This window comes from Urtica dioica, chromosome 9 (assembly GCF_054948205.1).
Source record: "Urtica dioica subsp. dioica isolate 48M chromosome 9, U.dioica_male_clone48M_v1_H2, whole genome shotgun sequence".
Lineage (NCBI taxonomy): Eukaryota > Viridiplantae > Streptophyta > Magnoliopsida > Rosales > Urticaceae > Urtica > Urtica dioica.
The window spans coordinates 30,280,629-30,297,692 of NC_142764.1; the positions used below are offsets into that span (position 1 = coordinate 30,280,629).

General features: G+C 36.9%; 3 protein-coding genes and 1 non-coding gene across 6 annotated transcripts; 2 read left to right on the forward strand and 2 right to left on the reverse strand.

Moving 5' to 3' along the window:
- Nucleotides 1-1,517: 1,517 nt before the first annotated feature.
- LOC149386802 (endoglucanase 14-like) lies at nt 1,518-4,362 on the reverse strand. Its single transcript, XM_089625982.1, has 6 exons — nt 4,186-4,362; nt 3,270-3,683; nt 2,883-2,969; nt 2,659-2,805; nt 2,269-2,538; nt 1,518-1,832 (listed from the first exon to the last, which is right to left on the reverse strand). The coding sequence occupies exons 2-6, from the start codon at nt 3,606-3,608 to the stop codon at nt 1,518-1,520; spliced, it is 1,158 nt and encodes a 385-aa protein (XP_089482108.1). The 5' UTR covers nt 3,609-3,683; nt 4,186-4,362.
- An 861-nt stretch (nt 4,363-5,223) lies between these two features.
- On the reverse strand, nt 5,224-5,296 carry TRNAA-AGC (transfer RNA alanine (anticodon AGC)). Its single transcript has one exon. It is a non-coding gene; the product is annotated as a tRNA-Ala (tRNA).
- Nucleotides 5,297-5,399: 103 nt separating this feature from the next.
- HCF136 (photosystem II stability/assembly factor, chloroplast (HCF136)) lies at nt 5,400-8,482 on the forward strand. 2 transcript variants are annotated; one of them, XM_089627400.1, is made up of 9 exons: nt 5,400-5,796; nt 5,887-6,122; nt 6,202-6,332; nt 6,756-6,888; nt 6,973-7,095; nt 7,174-7,248; nt 7,360-7,475; nt 8,014-8,099; nt 8,264-8,482. In XM_089627400.1, the coding sequence occupies exons 1-8, from the start codon at nt 5,475-5,477 to the stop codon at nt 8,078-8,080; spliced, it is 1,203 nt and encodes a 400-aa protein (XP_089483526.1). In that variant the 5' UTR covers nt 5,400-5,474; the 3' UTR covers nt 8,081-8,099; nt 8,264-8,482. The 2 variants fall into 2 exon arrangements, with proteins under 2 accessions (XP_089483526.1, XP_089483527.1); XM_089627401.1 differs by having other exon boundaries at nt 8,269-8,482.
- A 4,992-nt stretch (nt 8,483-13,474) lies between these two features.
- On the forward strand, nt 13,475-16,450 carry LOC149386805 (Peptidoglycan-binding LysM domain-containing protein). Of its 2 annotated transcripts, none has more exons than XM_089626893.1 (4): nt 13,475-13,637; nt 13,775-14,046; nt 14,350-14,480; nt 15,353-16,450. In XM_089626893.1, exons 2-4 carry the CDS (start codon nt 13,804-13,806, stop codon nt 16,140-16,142), a joined length of 1,164 nt encoding a protein of 387 aa, XP_089483019.1. In that variant the 5' UTR covers nt 13,475-13,637; nt 13,775-13,803; the 3' UTR covers nt 16,143-16,450. The 2 variants fall into 2 exon arrangements, with proteins under 2 accessions (XP_089483019.1, XP_089483020.1); XM_089626894.1 differs by having other exon boundaries at nt 13,810-14,046.
- The last annotated feature ends 614 nt before the right edge of the window (nt 16,451-17,064 follow it).

The window sequence follows — 17,064 nt, forward strand, 5'->3', positions numbered from 1 at the left end:
CCCATCAAAACCCAATTGATATTTCTTAATAATTTACAAATAAGCCTCCCTGACTTTTTTGTTTGCATATTAGCCCCTAGTTTAGATTCCTGACTTCCTTCCAGATACCAATCTCATCTCGCCGCAAAGAGATTTCCCCGAACGCGCTCTATGACGCTCAACACATTCGATTCCTAAGTGTGAGATCGCGGTTTAGCTAGGCTCGTCTCTATATTTTGTAGAGAGAAAGTGAAGGGAGAGTGGGAGAGAGAATTTAGGGCTTGAGAGAAACTATTTTGGCATAGTTTTCCAAATTGAGAGCAACTTACATTAACTTTGTGTTGATGGGATATTCAGAGGAGCTTGTGAAGCTTGACAGAGATGAGCCTTAAAGCTTAGTCTTGAAGCACTTCAGCAGCCTTTGGTTCGTGACATGAATGTTGTTATACCGTCATTTTCACAAGTTAAAAATGACACCCCGGGAGCAAGAAAACGACAAGTCAAACCATAATACAAGGGCCCGAACCTGTTATTAGAAGATTTAATCTCAAAAACATTATACGTCAAGATTTTTTGGCACCAAGTACTCGGCTGTCATGAAGAAAGTAAGCACTCAGCCAACCAAAAGAGATAGCCACTCGGCCATCATGAGAAAGTGATCAACCACGTCTCGGCCGCTAAGGAAAGTGACCAACCACTCGACCGCGAAGGAAAGTGACTAACCATTCGGTCACCAAAGAAAGTGACCAACCACTCAGCTGCCAAAGAAAAGACCAACCATTGGCCGAGAGAGAGAAATGGTCCTCGACCACCAGTTCCAACCACTTGGAGACTACTCCAACTACTCGGTCAAGACAGAAAAATAATCTCTCGGCCTCGACCACTCATCCACTCAAGCATGACCATTCATCCATGATATCTCATCTGTAACCACTCGACTGTCCACCACGTCACCACCAAACTCATTGACTCGTATAAATACCTCATTCACTCACAATACAAGGTAAGTTTTTGTCAACTAGTCAAAACTCTACACAATGAAGACCAAGACTCTCTCTCTCTCTCTATAGAAAATAAAGAGAAGAGCAGAAATCGTTCACTAAGAATCTAGTACAACGACTAATGTTGAGCGTCGGAGCGCGTGTTTGACGTGGAACGGAGAGCATGACGAACACGAAAAGAACGAAGGAGATTCATTGATGAGGCGGAGACGACGAGAAGAGAAGAGCTTAACCACACCCAACTTACGTGCGGTCATAGGGTTCAGCCCCAGAATAAAATTGGGAACTTATTTATAGGGTACAAATATAATAGTTTTTGCAAAAGATTAGGGCTTGTGAACATAACATACATTCACAAAAGTTAATTGATTGCAACAAAAAAAAATAGTATATAAATGGCAGTTAATTTCGTAGTAATAATTTTTAAAAAAAAATGCATATTCTTATTTATTATCCTCAAAATTCTTATTTCTTTAGGAACAAGCAAGCAATAAAAAATAAAAAATGGGTAAACCCTAATCTAGAACAACATACGATCTAAGCAAAGTGGGCTAAGACACCGACAAAGGGAGCGTTAGTGACGGTGGTAGGCTCAGCAGTTTGGTAATTTGTGCGCGAGTCAGAGTAACCGTCGCTGCCGTCGGGGCCAACCATCGCTCCGTCCAACACGTTAGGGTTGGCTTCGTTCTTGTTGAACCAAGCGTCGAAGCCTCCTTTGCAAGTCACCGGTGTCGGGTCCTTCTTTGTCGATATTATGGAGGCCGCTCTATGGTGAATCTGCTGAGGGAAGCTCGTCCCGAACCCAACCATGTAACTCATGCCTTTTGGGTTCACGCCCAAAATGTAATCCACCTACATTCAAAACCCGGCCGGGTTGACATCAAGCTCTCTTAATTATAATTATAACATGAATTGTTGCATTCAAAGGGGAGGCAAAAGAGCATATATTTGAAAAATCATATAATTTTGGGCCAAGAATATAAAAATTGCTAAAACTTTAAAGTCTAAATTTTCATTATCAAAATTAAAGGAGGCATATGTCCCTAGCTAGTCCTTAGCCAGCTAAGCGTTGGTCTAAGGGTCAAACTCGGGTTCTCTAAGACAAACGAAAAAATGCGAAAGAAAGTGAAAATTTGAAAGAAGATGTAAATGGTATAAGGAGAATATATGTATGTATGGTGAAAATCAAGTTTCTCTCTTATTAATTTGTTCTCATGTCAAACAAAGCTAGAGAAACACAACGGATTCTATAGGTTTTATAATGATATAAATGATAAGAGAAAGAGACCTGGGATTTGGCGGCGGCGAGAAGATCGGCGGGGGAAACGTCTCCGGCGGAGCATTTGAGGGTTTGGTGGTTGGTCGAGAGATAGTTGGAATAGACGGTGGTGACAAAGGAGGCGGTGGCCACGTATTGAACGTTGTTCCACTCCATAAACCAAAGCAAACCGCCGGGAGTCTTCTTGACATTGTTGCTTCCCTTTTGGACGCAATTGCATATAAACTCCTCTGCCTTTCCCTTCATCCCTTCCAACCCACCTTTGCCCTCCATTGCAAACTACACACATTTACATTTCATTCATGTCTCTTCAATCAAAACTACATATATATATATATATATATATATATATATATACACTCTTTCTATTGTTTATTATTATTGGGACACCACACAAACCTTTGCAGCCAAGACTTGAGCACCCACAAACTTGTCGTCCCAAGAGAAGGCGGTTTTGGTGGCCGTGCCGGAGCTTGTCAGCGCACTCAAATATTCTTCCTCCGCCGTCGCTCGGTGAAGCCATGCACTCGCCCATAATAACTCATCCTGAAATTAATTAATAAATATATATATATAGTCATTATATTTATGAGCATATATATATATATATAAATAAGACGTACATCAAAGCCACTGCTCGAGTATATTTTGGCAGCATCTGGAATACTGTTTGAATAAATCCCCGGACTTCTTTTAGCAAAATCATACAACTGCAACAAAAACAGAAATAAAATTAGAGGAGGGTCAATATGATAAAATTAAGTTTTAGAGCGGGTAAAATAACAAAATAATAACATTGAGACTAATACTAAATTGAAGACAAATTTTATATATAAAAGAAATAACTAGAGCAAATTTAATAGCCAGCTAGCAACAACTAAATTTAGTATAAAAAATTATTAGTCAAAGAGTCGAAATAAATAAATAAACCTAGAATGAAACAATAAATTTTTATATATATAAAAAAAAATTTAAAATTTTATTATTCGATAAATATGTGTAACGTATACCTGCTTTGCATGGGTGAGGAGCGTAGCGGCATAAGTAGGGTTTGTGGGTTTGAAGGCGACGGAGGCGGCGGCGAAAGCGGCGGCAGTTTCGGCGGCGAGGTCGGAGCCGGGATGTTGGTCGTCGATCGTGAAGGCCGTACGAGGAGTGGTCATGTCTTCTGGTCGCTGCCAGCACTGGTGGTCGGAGTCTGGGTCTCCGATCTCTCCGTAAAGCACGTCCGGTTTCGGATGAGCTTTGATCAGATAGTCTGTTCCCCATTTTATGGCATCCAAAGCGTTGACCAGCTCGTTGTTGGCTTTGAGCTTGTCGGCGAACTCGACGGTGCTCCATGAAAGCATCGTTATCGTGAACGCCAACGGAAACCCTAATTTCAGATTGTCTCCGGCGTCGTAGTACCCTCCAGATAAATCAACCTGCAAATACATATATTGCCTATTTGTTAATGGAATATCCGAATATATATAGAGTAGCTATAGTAGGAGTTTGCATGCATGCATTCATAACGCTAAATTAATACAGCCGAGTAACTATAACTTGAAACAAATAAAGAAAAACTATAACTAGAAATGATAAAACAAAAATACTAATGATAAAATTATGTAATAGATTCCACATGTACATATCACAATACCGTTTGTTTAGCTAGACAAGGTGGCATGTATATATGCTTTTATTTAGTAGATCTAGCCAACTAACAATAACCAAAAACTTATATTTAAAAATAAATAAAAACGTCTAGAAATGAAAAAGAAAACTCTAAATAAGGATGTTGTCAAGATTATTTTTATATGCATGCTTTTTTACTAGGAAAAATGTCAAAAAAATGTGAAGAATAAATAGAATAATATAAATAATATATATATATATATATATATATATATATATATATTATATAGATAAACCAATCAATCATACTCCAGAATCTTTGCCGTCTTGAATGCCAGAATCTCCACGCCATTGGACTCTCTGATTCGGAGGCAGTTTTCCAGACCGTTGAGCTTCATAAAACAACAACGACTTTCTCAGTGCACCTTTGTAATCTATATTATTCGCTCCCAATATTCCTTGGAATAACAAGGAAGACGACAAAATCACCAGCCAAAACACACTGTTTGTGAAGCCAGACATTGTATGGTTTGTATTGTACTGAATATCTGTGGAAGAGAAATGAAACAGAAACAAAGAAAGTACTGTGATGTGATGTGAGGCAATGAAGAGCCATATTTATAGTGAAGATCAGACCAAGCACGAAAAGTGAATCAAGATATTCATTTCTATAGTTGACCTTTTCTCACTAAAATCTCTCTAAATGTAGTGATTTCTCATTTTCATGCTATCCTCGTTTCATTAGCATTTAACTTTGACATATATAATTCTCATTTTGTGCGATTCATTGACTAGTATAGCAATAAGAATCTTATATGTAGAAAAGGAAAAAAAAAACAATTATATTAAATCGGATCGAGAAGATTGACTGCATTTTGGTTTTGTTTCTGCGATGGATTCTTTCTAATAATATCATGTCATCCTTCACTATTTTATTGTTGTGAGTTGTGATAAAGGAAAAAAGAAACAAATAATTAAGTGCAAAAAAAAGCCAATGATCGAGTAACAATTTAGTGAACTGAGTAAATGGTGTATATGATATATCACTGATCGAGATAAGAACTTCTATTTTACAATTTAATAAAATAAAAAATAAAAAATAAAAGTTGAAGTTTGTACGATTTCAAAAATTACAAGCCAATATATCTCAATATTCATCGAGTACAAAGTCAACACCAACAAAATACATATCCCCATTTACATGATTTCATATTATTACTCTTTTTGCAATTTACTGTTGTATATCGGGACAATATCATGCAATGCTTCCATTATTGTACTCGTTATCATTATTTTTCTTATTATATGCTGTGACAAAAAAAATAAAAGCGAATAAAAGCTAGAAAGTGGAGATGCGGGGTATCGATCCCCGTGCCTCTCGCATGCTAAGCGAGCGCTCTACCATCTGAGCTACATCCCCATGTGGTCTCTCACCTTAAATTTGTTATAATAATCTCATATAGAAAAGTCAAAAATGTCCCCCAGATAGTAACGAACGCTTCAAAATCACCCGCGAAGCCGTTATTTGGATAAGAAAGAGAGAGAAACCAAAAGCAGCAAAAGACTAAACCAAACCCTCACAATCTTCATCTTCTTCAATGGCGTCTTCTCTGCAACTCTCCGACTGTTCAAAGCCCCTCATTTTCCTCAGACGACCCTATCTCATCTCTCACCGTCCGTCTCGCTTCTCTGCTCCGCCAAGAGCTTGTTCTTCCTCTTCTCCGTCGACGCCGTCTCGGAGGCGATTGATCGCCGACACAGCCGCGATATCTCTCTCCGTCTCTGCCGCGCCGTTTCTAGGCTCCGTACTTCCGGCGAGGTCCGTGGACGCTCTCTCCGAGTGGGAGAGAGTGTACCTTCCTCTCGATCCCGGCGTCGTCCTTCTCGATATCGCCTTTGTTCCCGATGAGCCCAACCACGGTTTGGAATTCTCTTTTTCCTTTTTTTCCCTTCTCTTTCTGATTTTCATAACTGAAATTGAATAAAATTAGGGTTTCCGAAAAATGATAGGGTTTCTATTGGGAACGAGGCAGACATTAATGGAGACCAAGGACGGAGGGTACACGTGGGCCCCGCGGTCGATCGCCTCGGCCGAGGACGAGGATTTCAATTACAGATTCAATGCCATCAGCTTCAGAGGAAAAGAAGGCTGGATCGTCGGAAAACCGGCCATCCTTTTGTACACCTCCGACGCCGGTGACACCTGGAAGAGGATTCCGCTCAGTTCCCAGCTCCCCGGAGATATGGTAAGCTGTGGCTGATCTCAGAGTTACGAGTCGCGTGGTCGGTCTTGAATTTTAGTGTGTGTGGCTGTGATCGCGACAGGTGTACATTAAGGCAACGGGCGATGAGAGCGCGGAGATGGTGACGGACCAAGGAGCCATTTACGTGACCGCGAACAAGGGGTATAATTGGAAGGCCGCGGTTCAAGAGACTGTCTCCGCCACTTTGAACAGGTTTCTATATTTCTCTCTTTTGTTTCCGCTACGACTTCAAGGGCAGTATTGTCATTAGAATCTGTTGCATAGTGAAATCAATTACTTAAGAGGCTCTGATACTACGCCACGAGATATTTGTATTAACTGAAGTATAAACGCAAGGAAATACAATGGATGATATTGGACATTTGAGAGGTCCGTGCTCTCCCAATATTCAGAACAAGCTAATATGTGTTTTTTCATATCCTTTTCCCTCTTAATCTTTCTTATTTGTAGGCTAATATATTTTCTAGATATTCTATATTAACTCGTAAGTTATCTACTAATTATTATAATACCCTAAACCTCCTAGGTCCTAAGCCTGTAAGTATCATGTATTTTACTTCCTATACCGTCCATTCTAATTCTATGTATATATGTATATTTGTTGGGTAATTGCAGAACAGTTTCGAGTGGGATCAGCGGAGCGAGTTACTACACGGGAACTTTCAACGCGGTGAATCGGTCTCCGGAGGGAAACTATGTTGCGGTCTCGAGCCGCGGAAACTTTTACTTGACTTGGGAACCTGGGCAGGTGAATTTTGATTCTGACTCGACTCGATTCTCGTTGGTTCTTAACAACTGTGATTTTGACTATGGGTTCGATTCTGATGATCAGCCATTCTGGCAACCACACAACAGAGCGGTGGCGAGAAGGATTCAGAACATGGGTTGGAGAGCCGACGGAGGTCTTTGGCTTCTCGTTCGCGGCGGAGGACTCTTTCTCAGCAAGGGTACCGGGGTAAATCTTTTGACTCTGCTCTTTCAACTTAGCTTACTTTTTATGTTCAAGCTAACATGGTTAGAGAGATTGTTACAGATCACAGAGGAGTTTGAAGAAGTGACGGTGCAGAGCCGCGGCTTTGGCATTCTCGACGTTGGTTATCGCTCCCTGGTAACTCTTTTACCTTTTGGTCAGCGAGATATCGAAATCCCATCACAACTTAAAATTAAAGAAAAAAACAAATAATAATGTGAGGATTGATTTGCGTGGATGAATTGAAAGGACGAAGCATGGGCGGCCGGTGGGAGTGGGATATTGCTGAGAACGACAAATGGCGGAAAAACGTGGGTCCGTGACAAAGCCGCCGATAACATTGCTGCTAATTTGTACGCTGTCAAGTAAGGTTTTCCAGGCCCTTATTCATTCCTTTTTATTTTTTATTTTTTTTTCTTTTGGGTTAGAGGAGGGAAAATAGTATCAAACCTTACACACAGTTTGATGCTTCATCAATGACCAAAAATATCAAATTAAAAATGGAAACTTTATAAACCTTAGCTACTCAAATAAATAAATATATTGGTCTTTCTCTCTGAGTGTCGGCGTAGGGTATTATTATCAGTAGTGCCGCTTCTTCTTTTGTGGTTTTGTGTTATATGTGAAAAGGGGTTTCTTATTCCTTGTCTGGTCAAAGAAATATATGCAATCCAGATAGACATCTACTCAAAAGTCTCAGTTTAGAGAGCATACCCTGCTTTTTCATCTTATTGTAATTATTGGAAGAATCTTGGTACTAAAATAGTACGTACTGTTAACAATGTTAATAAAATACTTGAAAACAATCTTTAGTTTAGGGAACTGATTAAGAAAAGCTGGTTTTTTTTTTTTTTTTAATTCCGATAGAGAAGAAATTGTGATATTCGTTATTTCACATTGCAGGTTTATCGATGATAAGAAAGGATTCGTGCTCGGAAATGACGGGGTCTTGCTCCGGTATCTCGGATAAATTTGTAATTAAATACACGGTAAGGATTGTGATTCGAGACTTTCCGGTCAAAATATGGGGATAAAATTGTTTAATCAAATTATCCGTGGTCCATACTTGATACATGGTAAACTAATGAACATAATTTCCACTGAATTTGAATTTTTGTATTGTTGCTTTATTGATGTCTTTTTTCATGTGCAGGATAGAAATTAAGCTGCAATTTTGTATGAACGCGTTACACCAACATGGTTTGTATCAAATGCTGGGAAGAGAATCGATGTTATAATATATGGTATATGATTTTGTTGTAATTCTTAAATGTGAATATAACTACTCTATTAAACGTGATAGTCTTCTCTTCAGAAGAAGAAGGCTTGTTTTGTATAACAATCATGAGCTAAATGTTTTTTTTTTCTTTCACACACACACACACACACACACACACACACATATATATATATATATATATATATATATATATAACAAAGCTATTGAATTTGAGCGATAAAGTTCATCAACAAGAATTAACTACAAATTAATTATATATAATTGCATTGTGATTAAAAGGCCATAGAGAGAGTGATGATTGGATAAAGAAAGAGTCGGTTAAGATCAAAGCGCGTATGTATGCATGTTCGGACCATCACCATCACTAAGTGACAAACTCTTCTATCGATTCCAAGACTTGGAATCACACACAATATAGAACATAGTTGACTATGTTCTATATTGTGTGTGATTCCAAAAATAAATAAATAAAATTACATATTTGTTCTAGGAATTACTATTGCGGATCTAAGAAATATGTCGAACATGAAGATTTAGGCCGGACCGGATTATCCATATAATAGAATAATCTAGTTACAAGGATAATAATAAATAAATATTGAGGGTGTTGATGATAGGTCAGAAGCATTGCGGATCTAAGAAAAAATGAGAGCCTCATTTTCCACTTTCTTGATGCTCTTGTATAGTACTTGGATTATCTATAACGTCAGACATACGATTTGATAAATATTATGATAATTGTTCATTTCGTGTGTAAAAGTTATTTTGATAACTTCTTTGACTTACGTGACCAATTGACGGTTATCTGGACTTTACGTGATCATTGTAAACATTCTATTTTGATTAGTCTTTTAGTAACCGCTAACTTCGCCGATAACTTATGGTCACGTCCGTTTGTCATTCAAAGTTGCTACGACATATCTGTTCGACATATAGTTAGCTATTCGTTATATATATGACTATTTGGTATATTACTTGATCGATATAACGTATTCGGTATATCACCTGGTCAGTGGTATTTTTCCTTTATAACATGTTCAAAGATTGTACATATTACAAATTCTCTTATAACTTTGTCTACATTTGTTAATTAAAAAAAATTAGAACCACCAGTAGATTGTATATATTATTCAAATACATACCGTAGATCAACTTATCTTATTTAATCGAGTAGTTACTATTCATATTATTATTATTAGGTTGTCTATACTCTACGTCGGGCATTCATTCATTCAATAGAAGATTGGTCATAATAATTAATAATAAAGAAAAGTCGTGGAGAGAAAGAGCCAATAAAACTCCAAAAGTCAAAGTAATGAATTTGCATTGTGTTGCGAGCTTTATCCATGAGAATTGGCGAGAATTATCCTTCGTCATCCTTAAACCAATATGATTAACTATCTATTTGGTAATGGACCAATGGTATGCAAATTGGCAAAAAGAAAAGGGAGCTTCATTATAGCATTATTAATTATATAAAATATATAACCTCACTATTAATACTTAATTGTCAGAATAAGTGGTCAAAAATTAGGTAATTGATAATGAAAAAAAATTGGATATACTACTAGGATAGTCAAATCAGTTGGTAGGAATATGATAATGTGAAATGCTTTTTATTTTTTGCATAAAAAAAATGAGAATAACAAATGTGAAATGCTTGTTCAAAAGCAAGAAGAACTTGGAAGGAAAATAGCAATTTTGAGACTTTAAATAAAAATAAATCAAATTATATTTTTGAACACTTTTATTAGTAACTGTATACATGAAAGTATACAATTGTTATAAATTGTAAATTTATAAGTTTATAAATAATAATAATTGTAAATACATAGGTTTATAATTATTAGTAAAAGTATCCAAAAATACAATTTAACTTATTTTAATCTAAAATATCAAAATTGTTATTGAGGTCATTTCCCAACTTGGAAAGAATAATAGATATTTTTCAATTTAAAGTTCATTATGATTTTGTATTTTCCATGAAAACTAATAAAGGCTATTTATTGTCTTATACCTAGCTGGTAATAAATCCCTCCTGGAACTGAAAAGAAGAAAAGTGAACTTGAACTTTTTCCAGTTTCATTCATATCATAAACAGGCTTACTAGTGGATTTTTAATATTAAGGTTCGCGTAATATGTTACCCTACATGACTAATATGAGGTAATTTACTGTATTGCCCTTCTTAATATTTTTTAATTTTAATATCTTTGGATTTTTCAAAACGCACACTTTCCCTTAAAGCAAACCAACACCACATGATGACTTAGATAGTCACTGGCAATATCGGTCGAAACTACTCCTCTCAAAATGAACAATGCAACTTTATATTATAGATATATATACCAAAAAAAATTATTGGAACAAAATATAAAATGAAAAAGAAAGCCACTACTTTCCAGCAATACAATGAATGTAGTTGGCAGATTTACTTATTCTTCTGCGGTTGCATAGGTATACAAACATGTAAATATATATATATATATATATATATATATATATATATATATTCAAGCCTTAGAAACAAATATTCCATACGCAGGTCAACGACAGGCTATCGGCTATCCTGAGTCCTTGGCCTAATCACTCATTGTCATATGATTCCTTCTCGAGATTATTATTTTTGCGTGGTATGTATAAATATCCACCGAGATTAATTATAGAGCTTAGATCAACGACGGCCAACAATTAAGCTTTAACTAAAAAGAAATCAATTTATTTAGAATAATCTCGAGGGTGTTGATATAGTGTGAGAATTATGAATGTAGAGCGTGTAATTTCTATAAGTCCATTCTTGTAGCACGTGAGTTGATCGGACCTGCGTAATTTACACATATCAAAATAATATTTTTATTGACAATATCTATTTACTCCTCAACGAACTGTTAAATTCAAACTCTCTCTAACGTCACTATTTTCTCTCCAAAAAACACAGGGCTTCGATTTGGAGGGAGGTATGCTCTCTACATGAGCTCTCTCTTCTCGTCCTCTCCTCCTTGGGTCTTCATCGCAGGTGTTAGACTTCGACTGATCTCCTCATACTTCCCGGATATTATGTAGGTCGTCGGGGGTAGGATGAGTCTCAATGTCGTCGATGATGGTAGGGCTTGTCTCTTAAAGCTCGGATATGGAGATCTTGGTCGGGAAATGGCTTTTTCTTTTCTGTGTTCCTCGCCATTTTCGAGTCACAAAAACAAAGCTTGAGGTGCCTTCATGACCACTGTTGATGTGAGAAATCACACCAAAGCAGTCACTAAAAATTTATGATTGAAAATGGGTCGATTTAGATTTGTAGATAGGCCTCAATTCTCCGTGACAAAACCAAAATGTTACTCTTGACAAATTGGAAATTAAATAAGGATGAAAAGCAGAATATAAAGTAAGCTCGGGACTGTTTGTATTATGATCGCTCAAAAGCAGTACAAAGATGTTAACTTGAATATAAGAATCGAAAGATCGAATGAAAAAGCAACATACCCGATATGGGATTGATTGTCTTATAGTATGGGAGATGAGGTTGCGAGCTCCGGATTGCAAGGCATACGTCGTGTGTCTGTTGGGACTCACTACTGCGTCTTGGGATGCTTGTTGTTGGAGACCTATTCATATGAGGAGCAGTCACGGATTGATCGGGTTGACGAGTTCTGTATTTCCTGGTCTTTGGGGGCGATTATCTCGAGCTGACATTTGAATCTTCTGGCGAGCTGTCGTAATACATGAACCTGTTAACAGCAAATGCATGGGTTTAGGCCCAATTTTCTTGTACTGGGTCAAATTTCTCTCTTGTTAGATTGCGGACGAAGTCTAACATCAACAACCACTACTCTCGCTACTCCCATTTTTCAGATTTGGTGCGCCGAGGATAGCTCTGGTGTAGATCATGTTGGATGGAGGGATTTGGTCGCTTTTGTTTTGGACACAAGGAAGAAAAGATTTCTTTATTATATGTTTTTTTTATGTAGTGTTGTTTGAATTTCTTATTTGACTGTTAGATCGAAAATTTTATTTTGTGTGGTGTTTGTTCTGTATTGGATTGGAGTCAGATTAGCCGTTTTCCACTATACAGACCAAAGAGTCATCTTTTTCATGGTCACCAGACCGCAGTTGTTTGGATCTATCCGCCGACTATTGTGCGGATATCAAAAGAGGCTAATGAGTGCTCGAATGTTACTGTGTTTTTTTTTTTTGTCTCTCTATATGAGCTTGCACAAAAAGAGCGAACACTTGTACTTAATGTTATATTTATTCCAACTTGAGTTCGTATTGTATTAAGATGTTATTCACTTTTATCAATGGGTGTTGTATTTCTATTCTAAAGGAAAGCCTCGTGTAATTTTCAAAAAAGAAAATTGTACTCAAACTTTGTTGTAAAAATCTAAAATATTGAATAGCTTAACTCTTCAGCTCAACATTAGGTTTGCCTTGTTTAACCTGCAAACTTAATTATTTATAATGTTAGGGACTTAGTTACTTTGATAAGTAACAAAGAAGTTTTTTTTTCATCTTTCATTAAAGAAAAAAAAAAAAAAAGAAGAAGAAGAAGAATTTCTCAATAAATATATTGATAATGAATTCACATATATTGTGTAGTTATCTCAAAATAGTTTATCACGTGAATTACTGAATTAGTTTATCTATTATATTGTTATCAATATCATCGATGCTAATTCTCAGATCAACTGCTTAAGAAATGTATCCCCCGATATATTTTTAAATGAAAATGTATATCAAATTACCGTGGATATGAGAATGCATTCATTATTATTATCTGTTATAAATTCAACAAGTGTAAGCTTCAACCGAATAAGTTATGGTTTATTCACCTCAAATTTGAGGGTAATACTGTCTAAATATAATAAACTTACAATGACACTGAAATTTACAAGAGACAAAATACTAATCTATCTATATAAAATTACTAATAAATGAAACTGTAAAACGTCAAAGGACAAAAACTCTGCCAGTTTTGGCTGAAAGACTGATTCACGAAAAAGACTGTTTTGGTTTTATGCGCTACCGACACGTTGTTGAGATTCAGGGTAATATAGTCATTAGACACTAATTTCAGGTTAGATTTTTCTCATTTTAATTTTTCTGTTAATAATTATTTATATTTATTATTAATGGTCTTCTCTTCTCTAGAGAGAGAGAGAGAGATTCAGAGGAACTCATTTTCCCGGAAAATTTGGATGAAAAGTCGATCCAGCGTGAGAAAATTTCACTCCGAAACTCAATTCCGACGTGTCATTTCTCTACTCTGTCCTAACGCGAAACGCTAGATCTAGGTTTCTTCGCAATCTATCTCCAACAACCACCAAAACTTTTTTTTTTCCCTTTCATTTTGTTATTTTGGTTTCGAATCCGAAATTTCTATGAAATTCTGGCGATTTTCGTCGATCTTCGTCGATCAAATCTGACGCAGGGAATGCTTGGTTGTTGTACTGGTGGAGAATGCAGATGGAGAGAGAGATTCGGAATCGTAATCAGAATCAGAATCTGAATGGTTTGGGAATAGGGGTTTACAGTCCCGAGCGTTGTTGCGATAACGACGCAATGGATTGCAACGGCCGGTTTTCGGCGAGCTCATCGGCGGCGGCGTCTTCATCACCGCCGCCGCCAGCTGTCGGTTACATTGAACACGTCGTTTCCAAATTGGATACTCTCGCCGGCGTGGCCATCAAATACGGCGTTGAGGTACGAAATATGAGATATTTTGAATTGATTTTTATTATCATCGAGTTGTGGAAAATTCTGGCTCATCTGGATGACCAGTCTTTTGGAGATCTCTGTGAAAGTATTCAAATTTTTTTAGCATCAAATGGGAAATCAGTACATCCCTTGTCGTACGAATGAGATTGTTTCTGGTTCAAATTCATGTATTTCCAGACCTTGAAATTGTTGTATCTAAGCTATCTTCTGAAGGCTGGTTACTTTTCTATGATGTAGCAATCTCAAAAATAAGAGCTTGTCCTTTTTTTTTTTTGCTGTGTTTTGCAGGTTGCGGATATAAAGAAGATGAATGGTCTTGTGACTGATCTTCAAATGTTTGGTCTGAAGTCTATACAGATTCCATTACCCGGAAGACACCCTCCTTCCCCGTGCCTAACAAACGGCTCCAGTACACCTGGGTAAGCATACACATATACATTTATATATCCATTATCACTCTTTATTTTATGCCATTGTTGATTTTCTTTCTCGTAGCACCCCAAGAACCAAGAACCTGCATTGTTTCGCTTCCGCCACTTTATGCTTGAATAGGGCTATCTACTGTAGCTAGCTTGGCTGATGCATAGAATTTTGTTTTGTTTTGGCTGTTTGTTTCTCTGGTAGCTTTTCCTAGGGACTTGACTCTTTTGGCTATGTCTGCCTTTTAAAGTATATCTCAAGACTAGTCTTGGGCCAAGATGTTCTTGTTTTGATTCAGAAAACTTCCCCTTCCGTTCTATGATAACATCAGTACCACCATAGTTTAGAGCGTTATAAAAGACTAGACGTTTACTGTTCCTCCTTCCAATTGTCTCTTGTTGATAAAAAGATGGAGTGACCTTGTATCGTTAGCTAGTAAATAATAGGAAAGGCATTTCTGATTGAGCCCCTTCATACGGAACCCTTTTGAAACTCCCAGCAGAAGTGTGGATTTCCCATAAATATGCTGTTGATCATACCCATGTCCATTGATCAGCTTATTCATGTGTTTATCGCGGGAATAAGTTGAATATTTAACATGTTACAGCGAGTTCCTATTTAACTTTGATTCACAAATTCTGAGAAAGATTTAGGTTGATAGTATATTTGAAAACATTCTCCATGGTTCGGTGAGTAAGTGCATAATTAACATGTTACACTGATCAGCGCATACTTCCAACTATTCATCAGCATATAGAATAATTAACATGTTTCAGTGAGTAAGTGCATAATTAACATGTTTCAGTGACTGAATACCCAAAATATTTTACTTGCTATCCATGTGGCTTAGGCTCTTGATAACTTTTCACAGGCCAAGCAGTTCTGACCGGGCTTCACCAAATCGATTGCATCGTGATCTGCTCGATTCATTCCAGACCCTTAGAGTTAGGTCTTCACAGCGGCAGATCTCACCAGCCATGAGCTCCTTACAAGGTTATTACGGGCTTAAGTCAACCCAGAGAAACTCGAGCTCCGAATCCGTTGAAATGGCGGTGTATAATCGAAAAGGGATTCCAAATTATTTAGAAGATGGTCCGTTCCCGGGAGTTTCAGACCCAAATTTGGGCAGCCATAGGAAGTCAAAAAGCTTTATGAACGGATTCTCGGATGAGAACGGTGAAACGACGACACCTGTGCAAGAGCAGCAGACCAGAGATGGAGAGACTGATAGATGGAGCGATAAGCTGATCAGAAGGCGCCAAAAGTCAGAAGTCGACTTTTCTCGAACTCCCGAAATGCTGTTGGAAGACAATAGTGGCAACAGCGGCGGATTCTCTGCAATCACAGGGAAGCAATTAGCGCTAAGGCAAAAAGCGACTAGTCGCACCGCTTTGACCAGCGACGCCGAAATCAGCATTCTGAACCCGATTCCTGTCGGGTTGGGAGATTCGTTCATAACCGACGGGTTTTCTGGGGTACGCAAATCGTCGAGCACTCCAAGTTTACAGGATCCCGAGAGTAGCTCTTCGATCTCGAGTCGCTCAGCATCAAAATGGAGATCAGAGATACAAGGCTTTTCAACTTCCGCCATTGCGAAACCTATTTTTGATGGCTTGCCGAAGCCAATTACAGGCCGGAAAAGCAAAGCCGCGCTCGATTGACTCATAAGTTATCTTCTCATTTTTTTTTTTTTCCTTATAAAATTTTTCGGGTGGTCGGTCAGGTCAGTAAATAGAAAGAGAAATGAAAATATAAAAATAAAAAAAAAAATAAACAAAAGTTGATGGAGGTTATATGATTTGAGTTTTGTTGTACTTGTTATTACAAAGGTAAGAAAATGATACAAGCAAAGCCATACCTATTTTGTTTAAGGCGTAGAAAAAGCCAAAAACCAAACAAATTTTCTGAGACATTATATGATAGATTCCGGTGTATCTGTAGCTTCTTTCATTGAATTTGTCCTATAAGCTTCCTGCTCAGTTATTTGTTTTTTCTTTTTCTTTTTTCTTTTCCGTTGCTACTTTTATATCTACAAGTGAGAATTACCATCCTAGTGTCTTAAAAATGTTTCCATCATTTTACTGCTTAGATATACACAAAAACGCAGCGTTACACCATTTATTTTTATTTTACGGTGTCGCTTTTAAATATTGGCTTTCAAGGTTTAGACTTTAGACTAGTCTGGCCGGTTTAAAATTAGCAGCATTGCAATGTCCTGTACAACAGCGTTGTCTGTATCTGATTCTAAGAGTAACCTTTTTATAAGTGGGTTCTTCCTAATTTGTAGAGAACAGTTGTTGACAAAATAATCCAATACTCGTAATAGTCATACTTCGTATTTTAAATATATTATTTTAATAATTAATTCAAAACTAATCACTGTAGTGAAACAAAAAATTATATTTAATATTAATGACTTACTATTCGTTTACATCCAAAAATTTTACTTAATAATTATCATATTTGTTAATTAAAACTATACTGTGAAGTCACAATAAATTTACTTCGTTAATAATATATAATTAAGAGAACTAAAAAGTATAGTATTAATTATAATTATAGATTATTAATCATTCATTTAAA

Coding starts and splice junctions, on each gene's coding strand:
- LOC149386802 (XM_089625982.1), bottom strand. CDS start 3,608: ATGCTTTCATGGAGCACCGTCGAGTTCGCCGACAAGCTCAAAGCCAAC. Junction 2,970..3,269: donor TCCTCACCCATGCAAAGCAG/GTATACGTTACA, acceptor TTTTTGTTGCAG/TTGTATGATTTTGCTAAAAG. Junction 1,833..2,268: donor TCGCCGCCGCCAAATCCCAG/GTCTCTTTCTCT, acceptor TTTTGAATGTAG/GTGGATTACATTTTGGGCGT.
- LOC149386805 (XM_089626893.1), top strand. CDS start 13,804: ATGCAGATGGAGAGAGAGATTCGGAATCGTAATCAGAATCAGAATCTG. Junction 14,047..14,349: donor CCATCAAATACGGCGTTGAG/GTACGAAATATG, acceptor TGTGTTTTGCAG/GTTGCGGATATAAAGAAGAT. Junction 14,481..15,352: donor AACGGCTCCAGTACACCTGG/GTAAGCATACAC, acceptor AACTTTTCACAG/GCCAAGCAGTTCTGACCGGG.
- HCF136 (XM_089627400.1), top strand. CDS start 5,475: ATGGCGTCTTCTCTGCAACTCTCCGACTGTTCAAAGCCCCTCATTTTC. Junction 5,797..5,886: donor TCCCGATGAGCCCAACCACG/GTTTGGAATTCT, acceptor GAAAAATGATAG/GGTTTCTATTGGGAACGAGG. Junction 7,476..8,013: donor GCTAATTTGTACGCTGTCAA/GTAAGGTTTTCC, acceptor TTCACATTGCAG/GTTTATCGATGATAAGAAAG.